The sequence below is a fragment of the Miscanthus floridulus genome, chromosome 9 (assembly GCF_019320115.1).
Source record: "Miscanthus floridulus cultivar M001 chromosome 9, ASM1932011v1, whole genome shotgun sequence".
NCBI classification, from domain to species: Eukaryota; Viridiplantae; Streptophyta; class Magnoliopsida; order Poales; family Poaceae; genus Miscanthus; species Miscanthus floridulus.
The window spans coordinates 45797070-45810889 of record NC_089588.1 but is presented as its reverse complement, the minus strand read 5'-3'; the positions used below and the strand labels follow the sequence as shown (position 1 = coordinate 45810889).

Here is a 13820-nt window from a genome sequence, read left to right as displayed (position 1 = left end):
CCATGATCTTATTATCGTATTACAGCCTGCATGATTCTGCCTCATGCCCCACTAATATTAGTAATAAGTTAAGGTCGTCAAGTCGATTATTGTTTCTACGGCCTGCATGATTCTGCCTTATGCCCCACTGGTCATAGCGATAGATGAGATCTAATATGTTCATTAGATTTATCTTTATTAAATGGTTAAATGGTGTTGAACTGTTTCTTTTATATAAAAGGGATTCGGTTACTTGTAGTCATTGGTTTAGCATGAACCAATCATTGTTGATATATTATTGCCATTGACCAATATTTGTTCAAATAATGATATTCATCCTAAATGATAACCGATTCTTCTTACATAACCCCATGAGCTTTAACTGATTTATTCTTATGAATATGCTGGAATCGACTATTTAGTCGATCTCCTTTCATATCGGCTCTTAGAGTCGCACATTCGGGACTATCTGGCAACACCGGCACATTCCGCCCTAAATTACTGATAAACTTTCTCTCCTTGTCAATTGCAGGGTCAAATTGACTGGCACGTCTCGGGAGGAGTACGCAGGATCGACCACCCCTATGTTGAAGCTAGGCAAATCTATAGCTCCATCGAGCAGACCCTTCTGGCTTGCTCGTGTGTCCCCGGCACGGAGACGAAATTTCGTGCCGACAATCCCGCGCTTCTTTTTCTTTCATGCGTCTGCTGTTAATCTGATCGTTTGAATGTCGTAGTCATGACCTTTCCTAGGGGTCGACCTGCGAAGCTTAGTCTAGTGCGACTCTATTTTCGTGACTGAGGCGTCGTGGACCGGGTCTGGCGGCAGCGCGCCTTTTGTTGTCCTCCTTCAAGTCACCACGATCTTTGTTCTAGTGAACATCAATGCATGGTATGCCATAGTGTAGCCCCCACGAGCGAGCCATGTCAAATGGCACGCGCTAATCGGCTCGGGTCGCTTGGGGTTACGTGCATCGTTAGAGTGTCACTTTGGCAAGCGTCCACTGAGGTGTGATGTGACCTCTAGGCGCAGGGATGTTTCATAGATCACTATGTTCAAAATCTCAGCTGGTTGAGAGTAGCTTTTACATGAATGCCAAATGTCCACACCACTGGTCATGGCTTTCGTTGTCCGCGGTGCTTGACGCGGCGAGGCTTGGAGCACGCGGCTCGTTGAATCGAGGAGTGCGCTGCATCGTGAGCCCTGGCGCTCGTCGATCGCGTCATCCTCATGCCATGTCATCATCTGCCTCATCGCATGCCTCGATCGAGGTAACAGAGCGCGACCTCCACATGCTCCCCTACCATGTAGGGAACTCGTGTTCGGGTTCAGCCCTAGAGGACTAGCACACAGTTGTCGTGATGTCGTAATTCTCCCGTTCACATAGGTGGGCCTACTGAGGGTCGCCTCCTATAGTGATGATCCTATGAGGGCTGGGCATCTTGAGCTTTAGGTAGGTGTAGTTGGGGACAGCCATGAACTTGGCGTAGCATGGTCGGCCCAGGATGGCATGGTAGGCACTGAGAAAATCTGCTATTTTGAAGGTGAGCATTTCCATGCAGAAGTTGGCTCGACCTCCGAACGTCATGGGTAAGTTGATCTGCTCAAGGGGAATGGCCTAAAGCCTAATATGACTACGTGGAACGGGGCACTGGATGGTCGTATCGCTGCCCATGAAAGTCCCATAGTGTCATAGGTTTCGACGTAGAGAAGGTTTAGGCCGCTCCCGCCATCCATGAGGACTCGAGATAGGCGGGTCATGCCAATGATTGGGTTGGCGACAAGGGGGAAGCATCACAGTTGTGAAATGTGGTCGGGGTGATCCTTTTTGTCGAAAGTGATCGTGACTTTCGATCATTTTAGGAAGGCCGAGACAGCTTCACCCAGGGCGGTCATGTTGACCTCCCAAGCTATGAGCTTCTACTAGCGTTTGGACTCGTATGCTATCGGTCCGCCAAAGATCATAAGGCACCCTCTCTGGTCAGGATACGCATCCCCCTTCTCTTCATTGCCAGCGGGCTCAGACGGCGCGTCCGTGCCGGTCATCTTATAGTTGCTGCTGAAGTAGCGCTTGATGAGGTCGCACTCCTCGAGAGTGTGCTTGACTGGATAGCCATGGTTGCGGCACGGCATCTTGATTATCTTATCGAAACTAACATGGTTGAACTTGCCAGTCTTCTGTTTGTGGACCCTGTCGACTGCCGCAATGAACTCACTATTGCGGTGCCTCCAGCTGTCCTTCTTGTCCTTCACTCATCGGTTGCGGTCCTTGGCCTCATCCGTTGGTTTAGCTTGAGCCTTACCCTTGTGCTTCCAGAATATTGTGCGGACGGCCTCCTCGCCGAAGGCATGGCTTGTTGCAAGGTCAAGCAACTCCCTCGTAGTCCGCAGCTTGCAACGTTTGAGCTCATGGATGAGTGCCTCATTGGTTTATGCCAGAGATGAATGCTCCGATCACGTCCGCGTCCATGATATTGGGGAGCTCATTGCACTGCTTGGAGAAGTAGTGGATGTACTCACGTAGACTTTCTCCCGCATTTTGCTTGTAGGCTTTTAGATCCTAGGAATTTCTAGGGAGCACATAGGTGCCCTAAAAGTTCCCTATTAAGATGTGCTTGAGGTCTCCCCATGAGTGGATGCTGTCTACGGGGAGATGCTCGAGCCATACTCGGGCGCTTTCTGCCAGGTAAAGCGGCAAGTATTGGATGATGAAGAGATCATCGTCCGCCCCACCTGCTCGATAGGTGAGGCGGAAGTCTTCCAACCACACGGTAGGGTTGGTGTCCTAGAGTACATGACGATGTTCAATGGCACGCGGAAGCATGCCAGAAACGGTGTCTGCCGGATCCTTTTTTGTGAATGCCTACGGGCCACAGGCATTCGGGCTTGGGCTGCGTCGTACATCCCAAACCCTAGGATGCTGGCCATGGTTGTCTAGGTCACTATCATCATCATGTAATTGGTCTTGGCCCACCCAGTCTGGCCCCTAGCGCCTAGTGCCTTGAGCTAGATGAGCGTTGTGGTTTCTGACATGGCGGTTGCCCGCTAGGGAGGGCTCCCGTCTATGCATCATGCCACCGTCGTACAATCGGAGCATGCTTGGCATGTGGTGCCCCTTGGGGGAACCATGTGCCCAGGAGATGCGTATGAAGCTGGCTTTGGGATGCCACCTCTCCATGAAGCTTTGAGCCTGCTACACCGCTGTAGTTTCTAGCAGGTCTCGCAGCTCCTGGTGGATGCACTTTCCTTCATCGGTCGAGGGCTCAGGGGCCATTCGCATGATCATGGAGACTGCTGCGATGTTTTAGCTGGCTCAAGGGAAGATGGGTGTCTCCCTCCTGCCCTATTGGATTTGATCGTACACATGGCGTGCCCGCGCCCACGCGCCCTTGGCATTGAGGTGTCTCCCTCTTGCGCCACTGCGATGATTTTATCGTACACTCAAGCATTCAGAAACACAAGATGCACAAGATCACAAGATCTAGGCATTCAGACAACATTACAACTCCTATATGCATAGTGTTGACTTTAGGTGACTCCTAAGCCTTCAAGTCTCACACATCTATGGACTATCATGGGTGGTAATGGTGAATGTTTTCTACAGGTCAACTTTCCACAACAGGGGAGGTCAGTTAGTATTAGAACTCAAGGTAGGGAAGGAAACAAGTGTTAGCACCTAGAGTTCTACAACAAAATAGGCTAATTGGCTTCTAAACTAGTGTTTAGTCCTAAGGGTCTCATCCTAGGGTCAAGTATGGCTTTGATACCAACTGAAACGATCCATGATTTCCTCGAAGGGAAATCCATAGATTACATCATAATGTGATAATCCAGAAAAACCAAGCTGTCACATTATCGTTATTCAGTTGATACAATAGTTCATACATCATAGAATTACAAGTTTACAAGGTATTACGACACTTGGTAACACACCTAAGTACAACGTATATTAGTGAAGACGCACACAGAACAATATCAGAGTAGATGTAGCGCCTCAGTGGGTGAAGGCTCCTCCTTCACGAGCAATCATCAAAGTAAGCGTAGGGCATCAGCGGGCATAGACTTCATCTCCTCAACCAAACTTGAGCATAGGAATGAGACCATCTAATCCTCTTAATCTCCACTGTCGTCATAGATTACATCCAAACCCTACCAAAAATCTTTTAGTACGATATGTACTGGCCACTGGCTCCCACCCTATGCTTTGCGTTTGCTTTGTGGTAAGTGGAATGCAAGGGTAGAGCAAAAGGCCTATTTATGGCTGTAGTTTTTCTATGCAAGTTCATCAATATTTTATAATAGCTCATCAAGTTTTAACCCATCTCATCCACACACGTTCACCCATCCCATCACACACATCTCACCACACTCTCACTCTCTAAGTGGCAAGGATGACTCCCTCTCATGCCTTGCCTCAACGGCCAAAGCCAAAAACCAACACCAAACCTAGGGGGAAGAACAAGAAAGGACTCCTCTCACTAATCAAGGGAAGCGTAGGTCATAGGAATGTCCATATCTGAGGACTCAACTAAATGTATAGATCAATCAACTCTACAGAGTGTGTACACCTGGAACCACAAGATCACCATCATCGGTGGTGCCTCGCCTAGGCTGATACCGACTGCCTCCCAACCGCTATGGTGCCACCCTACCACTCAGCCCTGGGCCACCCCGGAGTCCACCGGCATGCTGAGACTATGAGACGTAGTACCAGGCCCCTAGAGGTCACTATGTTGTCTTAGGAGGGTGTGGGCCATACGCCCGTACCTCCCTACACTATCCACTTCCAACCTAGCAGTAATGGCACCATCCTAGTTGGTCGGATAACCATCCCCCACCCATTCAGGAGCGAGTGGTGTGTACGTAGGGTCCTATGATCCGGTTCTCTCAACATACCAGTCCTTAGGGGGATCAGACATGACATCTTCTCAAAGGGGATAACCAACACCCCATGCCTCAATGACACCTCCATCCCAAAGAGTCGCCTCCTCGGAATATACTCCTCACACATGTACCCGCCATAGGTATCTCTCGAAGGGAATGCCCAGGTCACATCCCCCTAGCAAGACTCGTCATAGAATCATGTCTGGTCGACTCAGCCTCACCACACACCCAAGACACACGCCAAGATCTCCCCAAGTTATCACCAGTTTTAGCGGCACCATGTGCCTTAGCCACTCACAAACAATCCTCCACCAGCATTACATCACAGATATAATGCATAGTAGAAGTAAGTAGTAAGTAGTAAGCGAGTGTCTAGCCTATCAGCAGGTGTGTAGGGGTAAAGGTTGCATCAAGGTAATGGATTTCAAGCAATTCTACCATGCAACCTATCATAGTTCAATTGCATAAAAGTAAAGCACTAGCAATTACATTATTGCATGTCTAATAGGATTCTATGAGGTTGGGTGGGATGTGGCACCTACTGATTGGTCGACTCTGAGATTCTCAGTGTACTCATAGTTGTTCTCCTCAAGGTCCTATTGTTGTCTACGTCTCCTCCCACCAATGGATTCCAGGTCGATCAATGTCATCCCCAATGCAACTACCTCGCTCGTACGACAAATAAAGCAAAGAAGCAATCAGCCACTAACCAAGAAAGACTACTAAAAAGAAGCAACAAAGCATGGGAAAGATCGAGAAATACCAAAATGGACACTGAAGGAAAAAGGACTTAGCCCTCGTGGAGGATGTCCGATCCCTGGGCTAGAAAGAGGCAGAAGTGGTTGTTTGCTTAGCACAAGCTCAAGTCATAGCCTAGCCAATACTTCCCAGGCCGATCGTGTCAACCTGTACAGCTTTAAGTATAATGGCCTTGACCTTAGCTTGACTTAAGCAAACACCATGGAAAAACAAGGCTAGCCCTCACGAAGTGAGTCCATTTTCCTTGGGCTAAAAAGGGGCGAGGGAGAAAGTCAGCTAGGCACGTCCATGTCTCATCCTCGGTAGAGATGACACTCTAATGGTCGATCGGGTTGACTTGCATGGTTCCGAGAACACGGCATAGACACTAACCTCGCCACTAGAAGTGATAGCCTGGTCTTTGATCCGATCATCATTGTTACAGATGGGATCGAATAGAGCGGGCTAAAGAGAAAGGAAGCAGTCCCGATCTCTCTCTCGATCCGTATGCCATTATAATTGACGAGAACCAAGAGAGGGTGGAACAGAGGAGAGAAGAGAAGGGAGGTGGTCTACTTCTTCCAATCCACACGCCATGGCAGAGACGGGGCATCAAAAGGAGCGACACACAAGAGAACATGAGTGCCCAAACTACATGTAGGGTACCACAACCTAGGTGCACTAAATGCACTAGGACATCCCTAAGGTTCTTAGCGGTGCGATTGTCACCGCAAGAACCAAAGAAATGCTATGGTCTAAATAGGTACAAACATACAAGGGCTTAGGCACGACAGAACCAAAAGAGGGGAACACGGGATCTAGCTTCCTTGATCCACTCGCCATAGCAACAACGGGAATCGAAGGAATGGAATCCAGAGAGCAATAAACACCAAACAAGCGAAGGGCTCAATCCACATCTTACTAGATCGACGAGGATTGAGAACAAGAGAGGAGAGAAGAATGGAATCCACACTCTTTCGACCAACTCATCATGGAACAAACGAAGGTTAGATGGAGGGAGACATGGTCCCATGATCCAAACCCACTCATAGGGCACCACGACCGTGCAACTAAATCGGCACAAGGCTATCCCTAAGGTCCGTAGCGATGTGGTTGTCACCGCTAGATCTGAAGGAATGCTATGGTCAATGTGGTACAAGCATACGAGGTGGTTAGGAAGAACAAAAGAGCAAGGGAGATCAAAAGAGAACAAGAGAGCAAAAGGCCTAGAGCCTGATGATCATAGCAAGCCAACTCGCAGTCATGAGCTTTACCCACATGAGTTGGCTTCCATAAGTTCCACGACGGTCGTCCCCTAATCCATCTCCTATAGACTAGGTCATGATGGGCTCATCGTGTGCGGGTAGGAAGCATACTGATATCGAGCCGATGGTGGCCATGTCCTAGAGCCATAGGAGAGGCCAACAATCATGGCACTACAAAGTCAACTAAAAGCGAGGGGTCGAGTTACGCTCGGCATCACGACCATGGTGGAATGATCCCATGACCAAAATGTTCGAACGAGGTACAATCCCTTGACCGGCTCGAAGGCTCGGTCCATAGGCAATCAACACAATCACACAACGAACCAACAACATAAAAGACGACCGGAGTAGCACATAACCATAGCACAAGAGGGTAGACACCAAAGCATAAGAGATAGACCGGCACAAAGGCATGGCACAGGCATTCATAGATAGATCATCAGGCATAGATATAGATAGATGATGTATATATGAACAAGGATAGATGACATGAATACAATGAAATGAAAAGCAGGGGTTTTGTTGACATTGAAGATGGCATCGACGGGGTTTCAAAAGGCTCGACCTTGGTGGTGAAGAGGGCGGAGCTCTGCTGCGGTGTGTCTAGGCAAGCTACGACCAACTATGGCCTGCTGCTGGCTGGCTGTAGTGGGCTATAGCCCGCTGTTGGCCGGCCATGGCTGGCTATGGCTGGCCGAGGGTGGCTGCAGCTTGCTGCAGGTGACCGGAGTTAGCTGCTGCTACTGGACGCAGCTTTGGCGACGAGGAAGGAGGCCAACGAGGTAGGCGTCGTCGCCCAGCTTCCAAACGATGGAGCAGCAAGGTCGCAGCTTCCCTATGATGGTGAGAACGGTGGCACGAAGGCTGGGCTCAGGAGAGAATGCGACGAGAAGGCAGAAAGCGAGGAGCTTGGCTGCTGGTTGCTCACCAGCAGCAGGAGAGAAGCTCATCGATGAGGTGGCGGTGTTGTTCGGTGCCGATGAAGTAGAGGCTAGGAAGGCCACGGATGTAGGCTGAGGTCGCTGGGGCGTCATGACAGTGGAAGTAGCGGCTCGGGCTGGAGGTGCTCCGAGCAGCAACGTGGAAGTAGCGGCTCAGGCTTGGCGAGGTGCTCGCAGACCCGGAGGCGCTCGGCAAGGCGAAGTAGGAGCTCGTGGTGGCACTGCTTGTCATATGCAGTGAAGCAGAGGTGGTTGTCATCGAGGTCGAGGTGGGGAGGGCGCTGGTAGTGGCGCTGCCGTTCAGAGGAGACGGTGGTGTCGTGAGGTGGAAGGAGGAGGTGGTGGTGGCACGGACGTGGAGGTGGTCAGGGACATCGAGCGAGTCCATGAGGTGGAGTAGAGGAGGGCCAGGCAGCGGCATCCATAGGGTGGAGCAGGGACGGTGGTCGCGGCTACTCTAGCACGCTCGTGTGGCGAGGAAGAAGGCCAGCGGCGCACGGTGTCCGGCGCTACGAGCAAGAACGACAAGGCAGAGGTGCTCGTCAGCGGTAGAGGCCAACGGGCCGAGGGTAGAGCTCGGCTACTGTCGCGGCTATGACTCCGGCATGTCGTGGTGAGGTCATGGTGTGCTTGGTGGGCGGCACTGCTCGAAGGAAGGGGAGCAGCAACGGCTTGGGTGGCACGGTGGCCGGCTGCTTGCCGTGGCCAGCAGCGGTGAGCGGAGCTTGGCGAGCAGAGCTCCGACGGGCTCGATGTGGCTACGAGGTAGGGGAGAAGGGACTGGCGGCAGCTGTGAGGAATGGAGCAGAGGAGTGGCTGCTGTGGCTTTTATAGCGGCACAAGCGCTAGGGTTCGAGGTGATGGACGGCGGTGGGCCTCGATGTCCGTACTCAAGGGCACATGGTGGCCATCGAGCAGAGAAGGGCGGACGCCTAGGGTGCGGAATGGGACGGCTAGCGGCGGCGCGCGGGAGGCAGGGGCGCACGACGCCTGAGGGGTGGGCGCGGGGCACCTAGGGTTTGGCCGCGGTTGACGGGCCTACGGAGGCCGAGCGTCCGGGCCTACGGGGGCCAGTCAACGGGCCTATGGGGGCTGGTGGGCTCACGGGCCACGTGCGCGAGTAGGCCGGTGAAGTGCTGGTGTTGCGGCTTGGCTAGGCTGGCCGCGTGTTGCTGGCCGCGCGGGCCAGGCGAGGTGGAGGGAGGGGCAAGCTGGGCCGGTGGCTTTAGCTGGGCCAGGCGAGGGGGAGGAAACCAGTTGGGCCATGGGGTGCTGCTCGGCAGCTGGGCCAAGAGGAGGGGAAGGGAAAAGGTTGGCGGAATTGAAGGAAAGGAAAATGGATTTTTCCTTTAAGATTTAAGGGCATTTGCGATGAAATTCAAAAGAGATTGAGATGATTTCAAAGGGGAGATTTGAGAAGGCATTCAATGAGAGGAGGAGAAGGGATTTTCCTCCAATCCTTACTAGGGAAAAGATAGGAGGTTTTCCCCATTTCGCTAAGGTGATTAGAGAGGAAAAAAGGGAAAGGAACTTTTCCATTTATATGAATTAGGTTTCAGAGAATTTGAAAGGGAATTCAGAGGGGAATTCAAGAAGGGATTGAAAGGAATTTCGTTACAGATTTGTGCACCCCAAACTCCAAACAAGGCTCAACTCAAAACCAACTCAAGAACACGGGCACTCTCCTACAATCATATTTATATGTGTGCACCAATTTATTAGCCATCTCTCCTTGGTTTGACTCAAGGTTGACCTAGCGACTACATGATTCACACATTGCAGGAAAAGTTTTAAAAAGCTCGTATTTTTTGTTGCACAAAAACCCGGGTTGTCATAGTGAGATCGTACATGCGTCTTGTCGGGCCGTATCTGGCCAGTGGTTATCGTGCCTGTCGTCACCGCCCTAGGGCGGTGTTGTCTTTTTTGATCTTCGTGGCGCAGGGCTAGCATCTGACTAGATATAGGTGATTGTTGTCCCCTCAATCCTTGCGGGGTCAGTGAGGCATGCCCGCCCTTGTCAGAATAGGTGTACTTGGCAGGGCTCGACCTCTCCCCGACCCTTCCAGGCGTCGTGACGGAGGTGAGGTCGTGCGCTTTTCAAGCACCGTGCGACTAAGGCAGGAGATAGAGGTCGTGGCCGATCCTGGCCTTAGTGTCCGGCCTGGTTTGCTCGGCTCAGCTGGGCCTCGGTCGTTCGGGCCTCCGCTAGCTGGAGTATTGCGGCCCACGTGGCCCGCTAACTAATCGGTGCCCTGAGATACCCTGGGTTATAACCCCGACACTTGTTTTCAAGTTTTTTCTGGTATTTTGCAAGTGGTTTAAACATATGTTCCAAGTGTTTCAGCTGTTTCGGATGGATGTTGCAAGTATTTCTGCTAGATGTTGAAAAAGTAGATCGGATGTTGTACATGTTATAATGAGACCCATCTACCACAGTCGCGTGCTGCAACTACTAGAGCGCCGCCGAGCAGGCACAGATGGTCCCCGTGTGGGGTCGAGTAAGTAGTAACATGCTCGTGCTCGTCCACCTCACGTACTACTGAATTTTCATCTCTTTTTTTTTGAGGGAACTGAATTTTCATCTCTTTGATTCATTATAACACTGACTCGGACACTTATAAGTGGGGTCTTCTTTTGTTAGCTAAATACTAGGATAACAAATGTCCACATTTTGGATTCATATACATTACCTAACATTACCGGCACAGGCAGCGGAGGCGAACCTAGGCTATCGCCCCCATTGTTCTAGTCCTCCTCACATATAGATTTTTCAGATAGATTTATATCCTCTAATTGCCATAAGCTTCTCTAGATTTATATCCTCTAATTGCCATAAGCTTTTCTCACATACACTGGAGTCACGGTCACGAGAGATGGATAGAATAGACTATGTCTGGCTAGTGCCAACAACCGTATCATCAGCCGCTGCTGGCGATGACATTTACAAACAAGTAGAATCAACTATTAATTTCTCGTCGAGGTTGCATGTACTGGGAGGGTTTAATACCCTCCCTCTGTATATACATTTTCTTCTTATAATGAAATAACACACATTTCTCCAGCGTTGTTCGAGAAAACAAACTACTAATCCCCCTCCCTCATTTTAGTGAAAAATGTGATCGCTTTTCTCAAGTGGTTGGAGATGTTTTAACTGATGCATTGTTGTTTCCCTTTATCCCAACATGAAATTTCAGAATTTAACACCAAATAATTAAGACCTTGTTTAGATGTTATAGTATTAAAAAACCATAGTTATCGACAAACTGTAGTTTTAGAACCATTGATATGTAAAACTATGGTTTAGAAAAAAGAGGTCTAGAGTGGAGTTTTTAAAACTCCAAAAAGAAGCAATACCATGGTATTCAAAACCATAACATTTGTTGCACCCAAACACTTCACGATACTCTGAAACTAAAGTATTACACAAAATTATAGTATTTTTTCTAAAATTACAAAATACTTTGCATGCCTCGTTGAATAAATGGACTCGTTTCGCAGGTCATTTGTGATTTGACACCACAGGTGCGATGTCGACGGCGCTTACGACCTTTCGTCGGGCACCATAAAAGTCCATTCAGTGAGGCACACATACTACTAAAAATTCCAAAATTTCTCCATCCCACCACTATCTACCTGCGCATGACTATGGCTACAGAGAGAAACCAGAATACGATGCCTGCCCAATACACTCCATTGCATTGAACAAATTCATCAAGCCCATAGTATCAGGCCCGGCCCATTAGGGTTCCTCGCCCAACCTATAAAAACTAGTCCGCCTCCACCACTTCCCTCGTCAGCCGCCATATCACACCCGGTTAGGTATAGGTCTCCTCTCCGCCGCCTCCAGCTGCGGGGAGCTCGCCAAAATGGTCGCCCACAGGGTAAGCTTCTTTCGGCGGCGCCGTCTTCTCCGCCTGCTCTCAATCCACCGCTTTGTTCCTCTTACCGGCGCGGCTGCTGATCTGGGCCGCTTTTGTGTAATTTGTTTCTTCGACCCTGCAGTTCCATCAGTACCAGGTGGTGGGTCGCGCGCTGCCAACCCCCGCTGATGAGCACCCCAAGATCTACCGCATGAAGCTCTGGGCTACCAACGAGGTCCGCTCCAAATCCAAGTTCTGGTCAGTGCCTTGTAGTCTAGTTGACGATGATACCGTGCTTATTTTGTTGCTTTGGTGTCTGTTTCGTGACAATGGCTTGGGTCTTGTGCGCGCGTAGGTACTTTTTGAGGAAGCTCAAGAAGGTTAAGAAGAGCAACGGTCAGGTTCTCGCTATCAACGAGGTACAATACAACCAGTTCTCTTACTGCTAATGCTGATCTATTTGATGAATTTGCGTTCATGGGTTTCGTATTTCAAACATTTGGTCGGTAGGTTCTGTTAGTGTGTTGCTTTTGCTGATTTTATTTATATTGTGAAGTTGATGCCCTGCCCCACTAGTCACTACATTCCATCATTGTTGATTGGTTAAATGCAATAGATGAATGGTTAATGCTGCCCAAATTGAGAAGTGAGTAGCATAGGCAGGCCTGTTTCAGTTGAACTCTGAAATTGTAGTGATGAACATTGTCATCTGTTTTGTTCAAATGTTGGATCGTGGGGATTTGGTTTGCTCTTTGATTACTTCAGCAATGAGTGGTGCTATTCTACTCTGAGTGTCTGACAATGTACATTAGATGCACATCTACTGGAGGACCATTTCTTAAGAACTCGTCTGCTGCCTCTATTTGCATTGAGTTGTAACTTTTGTCTGAGTATTTCTTGTCAAGCAGTGTATAAGCGAATATATCTTGATGTACATTTTAACAAAGTACCTTTGATTACAACTAAAAAGTACCCCCCCTTTTATACTACACTTATATTATTTAAAATATTTTTAGTTGAAGGTTGATTAGTCAAATTCAAAATTAGCAAGTAAATGCAAACGGGGTGATGCATGTTTACAATTTTCAGCATTAGAGTGCTTTATGTCTTGAAGAGCTTCCAACTAGCTAATGCATTTCAAAAGCTTGTTGGAGCTATGTCAGTTTCCAATGTTAGACTTACCACATAGTAGTCATGTTCAATCATATTATGCCCCACCTTACTTGCTATTTGTACGAACCCTGTTGATCTGACTTTGTAATGAGATATGTTAGTTTGCATTATAACAATCTGATCAAGTACTTGGCTGTTGACCGGTGCTTATCTATTTTGCAATTTTGTAAGTTGCTGAGTGGGTTTGCTTGTTGCATTTTGACTAGGCCTAGGTGGATGTTGCTGTACCAGAACTAATGAGAATGGGTTTGCAATCGTAGAGTTAATTGTCTTCCAAGAGCCAATGGGGAAATTGTATTATCTAGGGCTGTAGAAAATTTGTTTCTGTTCATCATTGTCCCTTGAAGCACTTGTTGTCTGCAAATTTAAGTGTAGTGTTTCTTTTCTTTTTCATGTCTGCTTCAAAACTTGCTTGATCTTTCACAGATCTTTGAGCGTAACCCTACCACAATCAAGAACTATGGCATCTGGCTGCGTTACCAGAGCAGGACTGGGTACCACAACATGTACAAGGAGTACCGTGATACCACCCTTAATGGTGCCGTGGAGCAGATGTACAATGAGATGGCTTCCCGTCACCGCGTGAGGTCACCCTGCATCCAGATCATTAAGACAGCAACAGTTGACTTCAAGCTCTGCAAGAGGGACAACACCACGCAGTTCCACAATTCAAAGATTAAGTTTCCTTTGGTTTACCGCAAAGTCAGGCCTCCAACCAGGAAGCTGAAGACCACCTTCAAGGCTTCAAGGCCCAACCTGTTCATGTGATCCAACTCACCCGACACCATCCCAAATCTGTGAGCCTAGCAGTCTGGAGGGTTGCTAGTTCAGGTTAATTGAATCTACATGCAACCTATTGTTTCTAAATTCTAGTTTTAGGTCCATGCCGTGGCCTTTATTAGCTTGATGAATATCCCCATTTCTTTCTGTACTTTACTATCTGCTGTCTTATAAATTATAATAGCTAGTTCAGATCTCA

General features: G+C 48.8%; 1 protein-coding gene across 1 annotated transcript; it reads left to right on the top strand.

Annotated features, from left to right (window-relative positions):
- Nucleotides 1-11552: 11552 nt before the first annotated feature.
- LOC136481848 (large ribosomal subunit protein eL20-like) lies at nt 11553-13820 on the top strand. Its single transcript, XM_066479127.1, has 4 exons — nt 11553-11689; nt 11811-11926; nt 12024-12087; nt 13268-13820. Exons 1-4 carry the CDS (start codon nt 11675-11677, stop codon nt 13607-13609), a joined length of 537 nt encoding a protein of 178 aa, XP_066335224.1. The 5' UTR covers nt 11553-11674; the 3' UTR covers nt 13610-13820.

What these genes read in the sequence shown, in the direction of transcription:
- LOC136481848 (XM_066479127.1), top strand. An exon ending in CGCTCCAAATCCAAGTTCTG is followed by an intron (nt 11,927 to 12,023) that starts GTCAGTGCCTTG and finishes GTGCGCGCGTAG; the next exon opens with GTACTTTTTGAGGAAGCTCA. An exon ending in AGGTTCTCGCTATCAACGAG is followed by an intron (nt 12,088 to 13,267) that starts GTACAATACAAC and finishes GATCTTTCACAG; the next exon opens with ATCTTTGAGCGTAACCCTAC.